Below are 11,623 nucleotides of genomic sequence, written 5' to 3' on the forward strand. Positions count from 1 at the left end.
GCGGGCCGGCCCGCCACAGGTAATTTTGATGAGCATGTAGGAATGAGAAATATTCTAAGTATGTCCTAAATACTGTCTGAAGAAAATAGCTTAGTGTCACCAAAAATATTTTTAATTGAAAATGCAGTTTCATATTTAATAACTCTGAAGAACACTGACATTTATTTTGTTAGTCTGGTGTATGTATACTTTACAGTCAATTTGTGCTGGTGAGTTCTGTGGATACTCTAATTAATCAAAACCATATGGCCATGGCAAGTAGCTGATGAATGGGTTACAATTTTCTAGGTGAAAAAAATCACCTTTGCCTTGCTTGGGAGAAATTTGGGGCATTTAGCTGCCCCTCACTTACTTAACAGAAATTACAGATTTATATGTAGATATTTCATGACTTGCTTGTGGAGATAAGGGGACATCCATTCAGGAAGGAACCTTGATGAGGCTCATCAGTTTCCATAAAATGTTGTCATTCTCACCATCTGCTGGTCTGATGGTCAGGGTATTATGTGCCTTTACCTTCAGTAACAGACAGAACTAGCAGGCCAGGCCCCCATTGGAGAATATTATGTGGAGTGGTCTGATATCCAGCTCATGTCAAAAGCCTCATTATGGATAATTGTTTGAAGAACATAGAGTCGAAGTACGGGTATTTCATTCCAGAGTTTATCCCTGTATCAGGGTGAGCCATCAGAAAGCTTTTTAAAAGTATCTTATCTTGCTATTCTTTCCTTATTTCCTCATTTATAAAAGAGAGCTTGAGTTTCCAATCACATACATTGGGAGTTTATCCAGGTTACATTATCCAGCAGTATGGGTAACTGGGAATTTGTTTTTTTAATTTAGTAAGTAAGTACAACCTTGTGCTGATATGCTGAAACTTATTAAAATGTGGCAGACTGGAAAAGATTGATTCCCCTTCACTCCATATAGATCATGTTAAGTTCTATTTTTCATTAAGCGGGCTTACTACACAAAGTGGAAATATCGCACTCCCATTCTAATTATTTTATAGCACTCAGCATTTCTCTGCCTCTTTTCTTTTATATTACTGATTCTTAATTTCTGGCTTGTTTCTCCTGGCAAAAATGAGCCACTTGTTATCAGAAAAAAAATAATATCTAACTGATTTGTTTTCTACATAAGTCATTTCCTTATTCTGACTAAAAACCTGTACATTAAAAAAAAAGTCATTTCAGTTCCTCGTATATTCTGGATATTAATCTTTCAGTTCCTCGTATATTCTGGATATTAATCCTTTGTCAGATGTATATTTTGCAAATATTCTCTCCCACTTTGTTGGTTGTCTTTTCACTCTGTTAATTGTTTCTTTTGCTGTGCAGAAGCTTTTTAGTTTGATATAATCCCATTTGTTTATTTTTCCTTTGGTTGCCTGTGCTTTTGGGGTCGTATTCATGAAGTCTGAGCCCAGTCCCACTGTCTGGAGTGTTTCACCTATGTTTTCTTTAAGGAGTTTTATTGTTTCAGGTTCTCACTTATTTGTGGGAGCTAAAAATAAATTAAATACACAGACAGGGCGGGTGGTGCGGGAAAGAAGACACAACAATCACAATTCCTTGAACTTGTTGAGACAAGCGAACAGATATGTTGATGTATGAGGGGGGAGAGGGAGGCGGAGGGAGGATTCAGTAAAGGGACACGAAAATCAACCACATCATGTATTGATAAGATAAAAAAAAACTAGGGCTTCTTTGTCTCCCTCCTCGCCACTGCCAAGAGTTATCTATAGCTTATTAGCCCAATCTAAGACATATGGACTCCTCCTAGGTGTAAGGGAGATGGGAATACAGTGCTTTTACTTTTAGCCTGTAGAATGGTAGAGGCAGAGAGAAAGAGGCCTGTGAATTGGCCCATTCACAGTCTCTGCCAAGCATCCTTTTTGAGAATGGACAGATATATTTGTATTTTGCTGTTTGTATGGCTACTTTTTCCTAGTCACAATTTAATTCAGAAATTCAGAGCATATTTATTCTGAATCTTCACATAGATAATTCCTTTTTTGAGCTACAGACTATATTGTGTAAAGAGTTGAGATTATTTGATAAGTCAAAATCCATTGTATAAGTAGACAATACATTGTAAACTTGAATGCTTTTAAAATGCAATCTCTCTGTAGCCTTTTGAGCAATTTCTAATTTTCGTGACAAAAGCTGAACATAGTGGCTATAGATGTTGAACGAATGGTACTTTTCTTACCAAAGCAACATGAGAGGAGCTTTCTAAGAATGTGATTGAAGGAATAAGAAAGCAATAAAATATTGGAAATGAAATAAAATTGGATACTTCATAAAACAAGTAATCCATTTGTTTGAAAGTAAATGAGCAGCAAAATAATGTGCCACAGCAGAGGAAATCTGATACAGTAAAACAAAGAATAATCAGCTTGGGCTTCGTTTCCTTTCTATCATGCACAACTAGCTGCACGTTCCATGTAGTTTTATTTCTTTGAGCCTTGGTTTCCCTGTCTTTTTATATAAATAATAAGTATGATAACCTTACAGTGTCATTTGGCTCCCCCATCTAGAAAACTGCTTGACATATGGTAAGGGTTAGTTAACTATTAGTTTCCTTTACTGAATGGATAAAGGAAGTAAAGTGCCTACTTTCAAAAGCAAGGCATATGTATTCAGTATCCATGGCCTAGACAATTTATCTTTCATATGAAAGATACCTGTACTTTATCAGTAGCCAGACTGTCAAGGTTAGAATGGGCACAGCGTTGTCGTGTATCAGGAGTGACTACCTAAAATGAGAAAACCACTCTCAATCTATTTTCTAATGAATTGTTTAATACCACATACATATGTGTTGTAAAATCTGGTAGGATTTATTGGATTTTAGAAAATATGGTACTTTCGGGCCGGCCCGTGGCTCACTCGGGAGAGTGCGGTGCTGTTAACACCAAGGCCACGGGTTCGGATCCCATATAGGGATGGCCGGTTCGCTCACTGGCCGAGCATGGTGCTGACAACACCAAGTCAAGGGTTAAGATCCCCTTACTGGTCATCTTTAAAAAAAAAAAAAAGAAAAAGAAAATATGGTACTTTCAAAATCCATTTTTTATTTCTTCATAGTTTTTAATGTTTTTCTTCAAACTAGGATTTTAAGAGTGGACTTGGTATTACCATAATTCCTATGAATGTAGCAAATGTAAAGCAAGTGGACCGAACTGTGAAACAATCTTTTGAAATAATCACTCCCTATCGGAGTTTCAGGTAAGCTCTTTTTAAACATTTTGTGTTTGTACTACTACAGGAAAGATTGAGTGGTCTTCCTTTAAATTTCTAGTAGTGATATTATCTCTTATAGGACACTTAAAATCATCTTCTTACTTTTCTATATTGTCTAATTTATTAGCCAGCATATAAAAGCATCTTGCAAAAGTGACCTGAATAATCACACAACCTGAAAAAATATTTATTTCATGAAATTTGAGTGGTTTCTTTTCTTAATACCTCTTTTTTTAAAAGACTTGGTGAATATATTAATTTTTTATCAACAAATATGTGACAAATTCTTTAACATTTAGAATGTATAAAATAGAAAGAACATGTTACATTGTTTTTAAGTTGTATTGGTATTTACTTTCTTTTAGCCTAATCAAATACAGTCTCTCTTTTAAGATCAATCCCTAATTACAATTGCTTCATATGATTTCCTCTAGGGACTCTAGCTTAAAAAGATACTAAATTTAATGGATCTCATAGCACTTACTGAAACAAATAAAAATAAAGCATTTTGTTATATATCTTGCATTCGGATAATTGTATCATGACAGTGAAACAGAAAATTTAAAGTACTTAAAATGTTTTAGTAATCTATAATGACTACATAGCTTTAGTATACAAAATAGACATAAGTCAATATCTGTTGAGTTCAGCTACACTAATTTATTTGTCACAAATAATCAACACACAAGGTAGTGTGCAGGTCAGAGGCAATTGTTCTAGGCCTTTGAAGGACTAACAGTTACTTAGAATTTCAAAGATACTACCAAGTCTGTTACTCATTTTGTTAAAATATGTCAACTGGTTCAAATTTTGAGAAAGAAATGATTGCATAAAGGATAACAGGCTTTATTTTCATATATGCGGATTCTAGCCTCAACTACAAGTATAGACATTGGCTATAAGCAATCGTTGATAGAACTGGAAACCAGTATGAATTTTATCAATATTATAGCGATGATAGAATCATAAAGTACCTGTAGGCCATACATTATTATTATGGATTATTTAGGATATGTTAGCCAACTGTTATTTTCATTATATTTCAAAGCATTTTCATCTTTAGAAGAGAAAAATTTAATGTGAAGTATCATTTTGTAGGTCATTGATTATATAGCACCGTAGTACATTCCCTGGCACATTGTGGGTACTCTGTAAATATTTCTTGAAGGAGTGAACTGCTGTTTAATGTTTTAGCTTTTCACTCAAGCTCCCAATAAACACTAAGAGTCAGGATAAATCAGTATGTGGCTAAAAAATGAGTTAGAAATCTGTTAGAATAGTAACCACTTAAAACTTTTTTGATTTCTCAGTTGCTTAAAGCCATCTGGACATTCTTCTAATTAAATAACAAAAAAAATCTATTTTTAAGACTGAAAAAAATCACATTTTTTAGTGGGTGTTTTCGATAATTTAGTTTTAGGCTATTGTGGAATACATACTTGGCAAAATATTCCAACAGTCCTGAAACTTTGCCAGTCTCTTATTGATTATCATATAATCATTGCTTAGGAAACGTGCTCTCTCACTTAAGCTTTTGACCTAACAAGGCAATTTTTATATCCTGGTCAGAAAACTGTATGTTCATTATGGTTCATGATATGTAAACAAAATCATAAGCAATAAGGAAAATTAAAAGCAAAAAAAAAAAAAAAACACCAAAAAAAACCCAAAAACCAAACTGTTAGATTACTTTTTAACAAAAAAGACAATCCAGAACTGCCTGGAAGATATATTTTCAGCTGCTATTTAATTTGTGAGTGAAATGAATATGCAAACTGAACATACTGCTTAATTGGCCTTTACAAGGGAGATCGATAATGCTGAAATGTTAATTGTTTCAGCTTTACAGCCGAGTCTGAAAAAGAGAAACAAGACTGGATTGAAGCTGTGCAGCAATCGATAGCAGAAACTCTCTCTGATTATGAAGTAGCTGAGAAGATTTGGTTCAATGAGTCTAACAGGAGCTGTGCAGATTGTACAGCCCCGGATCCTGACTGGGCATCCATCAATCTCTGTGTTGTCATCTGTAAGAAGTGTGCAGGTAATTAGTGATAAGTTATGCTCATCACTGCTATGTGGCAGGTTGGCACTGAATGCTCTTTGTTGTCATTTGTAATGTGTCCTAGCTAATGGTTGTGAAAAGTGAAACCAGAGAAAGCTTATTGCATTTCAATCAAATTCAGAAATATCTTATAATCCTAAACTTCTCTTATGCATGACTTAGATGTAAAAATTGATTTTTAAGCATATAATCACATTTTCTGCCTTCTAGTCTATATGTGGATTTTAAAAAGACAGTGTTGAAATACATTGGTAATAATAAAATTTAAAAAAAAATAAAAATTTTAAAAAGTAAAAATTTATGCTAATCTACTATCTATAAAAAAAAATGAAAAAGAAATTCGTAGATTTCAGGTGAGTGTATTTCAGAATGCACCCTGATCAAGCTGTCATCTTTGCATGAAAATTTGTCCATTTTACCCCAATTATTTTATCTTTTTATATATATATATATATATATATATAGGCAGCTGGCTGGTACAGGGATCCGAACTCTTGACCTTGGTGTTTCAAGGCTGTGCTCTAACTAACTGGGCCAACCAACAGGCTGCCAATCATTTTTATAGGACATATTTTTCACATCAAGGTGGTTCTGAGCTCTAAACCCAGTATACTAGATCTGATATCTCGTATAGTAAGAATTTTTACGTAGGAGAATTTCAGAAGAGTATCGATTTTTATGAAGATAACCGGTTCTATCACTGGTTTTCTTTTTGTGACATTACACCTGACTACTTGACACCTCAGTGTATTTGGGAGATCGGACAGTTGTCCAAGTGAGTGGAGGCAAATGGACCACAGCTTAGGTGTGTGATCATAGTCATCTTGAAGAAGGTTAACCATAATCTAAACTTTATTTCAACTTTCTGGAATTACCTCTTCCCCCGTCTCCAATCCCCCCCCCCACCCACCACACACACACACAGAATACCAGCTACTGTACTGGTCTGGGAAATTAAAAAGATGTGTGAAACGTGACATTTTATCTACTATATGAGTATAATTACAGTAGAGTGTGGGAAGTGCAGCACTAGAGTCGAATACAAGATGCAGTAGGAGAATATAGAAAAGGATAACCTGACTTAGCTAGAGCACAGACAATGAATAGTTCAGCCACAATAATTGATTCAAACCCTTAATTCTTTTCTAGACTACATTTCTCATCACACTAAGATAGATTTCCTCACCAGCCAATTAACAATGTCAGTCAACAACAAAAAACATCAGCTAATCGCCTTCTGCTTTGTATTTTTCCCCATCCTTTTCTTGTGTTGTCCAAGGCTGTTCTTTCTGTTTCCTTCCTTTCCTTTTCCTTAGGGTCCTCATCCCGTCATTTAATTCACTGTCTTACGTAAGTATTCATCCATAGTTTCTTTAATTTCATCACATAAATTTGCATAAGTCTGTTTCGTTAACACGATCAAGCCTTCTGAAAACTTTTCATTTCTTTGTATGTATCATTCTTTGTCCCTTCTCCCTTTCTAGACATTTTCAAGAACAGTAGTCTGCATAGGTTTTCTTCATTCCTCAAACTTCCTAGTTTTTTAGTCTGTAATTAGCTGCCTTTTCTCTTTACTCCAGTAAACATATTTTCACCACTTTTATCAATGTATTCTACCTCTCATTTTCTATGTGGTCAGTTCCTATCTTTTTTGTCTTCTCTGTAGTATTTGAGACCCATGCCAGATTGGGAAAAAAATGGACAAATCTTCAAAGATGCAAGCTGTTCAGAGTACATTCTGATCTTCCCTCCCTCAACTTCCAAGATACCATTCTCTCTCTGTGTGCTCTTACTTCTGATAATCATTTTTCTTTCAGGTTACTTTTCCTGTTCATGCTCCTGAAATATTTGTGTTCCCTTGGGTTGTATCTTCACCTCTCTTTCACTCTGTTGTTTATGAGGGAGGTTATTTATCACTTGAATTCAACACGTATTTTTTTTTTTTCTTTTTGTCTTTTTTACTGACCAGTAACGGGATCGCAACCCTCGGTGTTGTGCCCGCACCGCGCTCAGCCAGTGAGCGGGAACCGGTCTCCACATGGGATCTGAACCCTCGGCGGGAGCGCCGCTGCGCTCCCAAGCAGCGCACTCTCCAGTGTGCCACCAGGCCGGCCCTCAACACGTATTTTTAAGCAGATGATTCTCACTCAGATTCTTATATCTATATGCCTACTAAGATTTGCCAAAGATCCTTCAAAAACAGTGTCAAAAATGCAGCTCTCACTGCTGCCCCCAGACTATTACATAAAACTGCACATTTTCATACATTCCCAATGTATGAAATACTTCTTGGTCAGAAGCAGTACTGTCTACTCTCTACTTAAGCCTAAAATGTGAGAGACCGTCTTGACCCTTCTGCTTTCCTTTAAAGCCCACCAAGTCCTAGTAGTTTTATCTTCTCAGTGTCTCTGAATCTGTCCTTTCCATTTTTTTTTTCTTCTTTTGCTGTCTCAACTCGGATTCTATTCTTTCTTGTTTACATTATTCTAACAGTCCTGTCAGCTCTTCCTACAGGCATCTAAGTTTTTTATTTTTATTTTTTTTTTCTTTTTAGTGTTGGCTTTAGGTAGTCTTTAAAAATGCAAACCTGTGCAAATTCCTGCCATGAGAATTCTAGGGCTCTGTGCTCTGAGTAGTTTCCGTTTCAAAGGAAGGAAAAGAACCTCTTACTTGATGTAGAGATAGGAGTGAGCTTTCAGTGCTTATGAGGCAGAGTCCTTAAGACCAAGGACAGTGTCTTGTCTATCTTTTTTCCTTCTCTGCTTAGAAAATATCTGACACATGCCTGGGCTCCAAGTAATGACTGAATGATGGTTTATACAGCACCATTGGATTAGTGATGATAGAATTGCCAGGCTCTTATTCTCTCCCAGATGTAATAGTAGGATAAAGAATCCACATCTGATTATTTTAAGTACATATTTATTAGAATTGTAACTAGTATTTTTTAATACTAGTAAAGGAATACTATCTCTATTCAAATACATGAGATTTACATAGACCTGTTATAAAAGGTTTTCAGTGGCCTACCATTTCTAGCTAATTAGTAAATAAGGACAAATTATATACGTTATATATACACACGCACACATACACATGTGTACATACATACATATATATTCTTTTAAAGTGCAGTTTTATGCCAATGCAAGGTGGTACTGAAGATGATTGCTTTTATCTTTATTATGGTTGGTTATGATTTCTGTATATTTAACACCATGACTCTTAGTGCTTTTGGCACTTGGGAAAGTATATATATTGGTGTCTTTTAGGGTTGAGAATATATATACATACACAAATAAATATTCACATATGTTTACACATTTCTTTAAAAAAGGTAAAATAAATTTACATGCAAATTGAAATAGAAATGCAATTTTTTCTTTTCTTTTTTTTTTTGGCTTCAGGACACCATAGATCTTTGGGACCAAAAGATTCCAAAGTTAGAAGTCTAAAAATGGATGCGAGCATTTGGAGCAATGAACTAATTGAGGTAATTCCCATTTAACTGTGGTGGTGGTTAGTGGAGACTGGGGAGGAGCTATCCAGTGTGGTGGCATGAATTTCTTTAGGAGATCTTTGATAATGTTCTCACCATACTATGGAAATGGCAGGGAGCCTGTTTGATAGTAGTAACTCTTTCAGAATGCTTCTTAAATGAGATAGTTATTTTAAAAATAAAAAGTAGAAAAGAACTTTAATGGTAATAACTACTTCAAAAGGCTTGATAGTTTTTTAAAAGCTAGAACTCTTTCTTTTGAACCCAGCATGTATATATAAAATATTAGAAAAGTGAAAGAAAGCGTTTGGCAAAATATACTGTTCTTTATCTTGGCCATGCTCTGTCATTCACTGTGATTGACTCTAACCTGCTGTCTCTCCATTTTCTTCTCCTGTTCCACTGCTACTCACTCTAGACGGTATTAGCCCACCTACTCACCCATTTCAAATGAATCTGTCTCAATATGCGTCTCAAAGAATATTTTTGCTGCTATTTGTGTTTGCAATTTCTTTCTGAACTAGTTTTTTTTTAACCATTTATATAGAGCAACTAGTCTGTATGAAAAATAGGTATAGTTTCTGCTTTCACTTCATCTCTCTGAAGGAGTTGAGCATTTCATTTTTTTTTTTTTCCTTTTTGTCTTTTTTCGTGTCCGGCAACGGACCACAACCCTCAGTGTCGCGCCCGTACTGGACCGGGAACGGGATCACAACCCTCGGTGTTGCGGCCGCACGTCGCTCAGCCAGTGAGCGGGAACCGGTCTGTATGTGGGATCCGAACCCTTGGTGGGAGCGCCACTGCACTCCCAAGCGGCGCACTGTAGCAGTGCGCCACTGGGCCGGCCCCAGCATTTCATTTTTTTAGTGGGAGCGCCACCGCACTCCCAAGCGGCGCACTGTAGCAGTGCGCCACTGGGCCGGCCCCAGCATTTCATTTTTTTTAAAAAAAAGATTTTATACTGTTGTGCTTTAATTTGTAATATGAGTCAGTTTTCTGCAGATTCAAATGCATTTGTAAACTGACATGGTTTATAATTTTTTTCACAATTCAGCTTTTTATTGTCATTGGAAACAAAAGAGCAAATGACTTTTGGGCTGGTAATCTTCAAAAGGATGAAGAATTACATGTGGACTCACCAGTAGAAAAGAGAAAAACCTTCATTACTCAGAAATATAAAGAAGGAAAATTCAGAAAGACCCTTTTTGCATCTCTCACCAAAGAAGAATTAAATAAGGTATTCAATAAAACATAACCATAGACATGGACTTTAATGTCTTTTTAATCATATGCCAAGATTCTTGATAATAAATAAAAAAATCTTATGCTATTTGATTACATTATTGTTTTATGTCATTTTATTTTATTTTGTGAGATTGTGCCAGTGGCTTTACCCATTGTTTCACTTAAGGATTCATTATCAAGAGAGGATAAATTCTTCCTCCATAACAGAAGTTTTGAGCTAACTCAGACCTATCCCCATTATTCTTAGAACTATGACAACTTTCCCTGTTTTAGGGACAGAATACTGAACACAGCTTTAGCTTATATGTCTCTGATGGTGTCAACAAAATTAATGTCATTTGCTCAATTTATTGTTATAAACTATGATTTGCTTAGTGTCCTTGATTTGACGTTTCATTTGCTTTTGACTACATGATTCTAGAACTTTTTGTGCCTATTTCATGCTGTACATTTATTTGGTCTTTTGGCAAAGACCTTTTGCAAAGGGTTTTGTTAAATACCCCCTCCCGTTCTTTTTCTAAATTGCAGCTTCATCTCTTGTGTGTTAGGAAGCTCTTCTATGGGTAGATACTTACCTTATATGTATACCTTTACACACTTATTTCTTATTGCTCGGATGATATTTTTTTTTCCACGATTCTCAGCTTCTTAATATGTTTTTAATGGTAGTGCTTGTTGGGTAAGAATCCATAGGTAAGTAGCATTATGCTAAACATTTTGGAAAATAAAGACCATTGTCCACATTTGAAAATATGAGATATGTAAAATTGGTTTATGTATTTATTCTGTTGGTTTAGTTCCCCTAAAATAAGTTTTTCTTCTTTGTATATCTTTGGTATTTGTAAAGCAAGGTCACCAAATAATTTTGACGCAATAGACCATAATGAATGCAGGATTCATCATGGTTTCCTAAGGTGGGGGAGAGTTGGGGGATGGGACAAGAGGGTGGGGAGCCATATAGCTATATATAGGTTATCATTAAGATATTTAATTTTGTTTTGGGTAGTATGCTAATGGGAGCTAATCACATCATTAAAGTAACTGACCAATTATACCAGACATTTATAGACATTTATATGAAGGTATCATAAACCTAGGATTATGCTTAATCTAATTCTGTATACCAGAGGTCCATAAAATAAGTATATAAAGAATAAATTGTGGCTTTTGGGAGGTAATTGGTGAGCTTGGAGAATGAGGCCATATTATTCACCCTAAATTCTTCTCCCCTTTGATGGTAATGTGAATTTTGCCAACGAGTAGTTATTGATGTTCAGATTAGGTCCTGTCTGTCTCACCACACAGTTCCCATGAACCAAGTTGTTTGAGATTAAGAACTAGCAATTGCATTTCTTCTAAATATTTTAGGAAAGTTTATCTATGGGGACATACCTCCATACTGCACTTTTTAAAAGTGGCATCTTGGGCCGGCCCGGTGGCGCACTGGAGAGTGCGCCGCTTGGGAGCGCGGCGGCGCTCCCGCCAAGGGTTCGGATCCCATGTGGAGACCGGTTCCCGCTTGCTGGCTGAGCGCGGTGTGGGCGCAACACCGAGGGTTGCGATCCCGTT

General features: G+C 35.9%; 1 protein-coding gene across 1 annotated transcript in view; it reads left to right on the forward strand.

The window, feature by feature from the left end:
* Positions 1 to 11,623, forward strand: part of ARAP2 (ArfGAP with RhoGAP domain, ankyrin repeat and PH domain 2) — a 118,277-nt gene that overhangs the window by 64,963 nt on the left and 41,691 nt on the right. The window contains exons 9-12 of the mRNA XM_008581435.1: positions 3,118 to 3,233; positions 5,090 to 5,289; positions 8,718 to 8,803; positions 9,864 to 10,059. Of these exons, the coding sequence (XP_008579657.1) occupies positions 3,118 to 3,233; positions 5,090 to 5,289; positions 8,718 to 8,803; positions 9,864 to 10,059 (598 nt within the window). The remainder of the gene's footprint in view (positions 1 to 3,117; positions 3,234 to 5,089; positions 5,290 to 8,717; positions 8,804 to 9,863; positions 10,060 to 11,623) is intronic.

This window comes from Galeopterus variegatus, unplaced genomic scaffold, assembly GCF_000696425.1.
Source record: "Galeopterus variegatus unplaced genomic scaffold, G_variegatus-3.0.2 Scaffold2356, whole genome shotgun sequence".
NCBI lineage: Eukaryota > Metazoa > Chordata > Mammalia > Dermoptera > Cynocephalidae > Galeopterus > Galeopterus variegatus.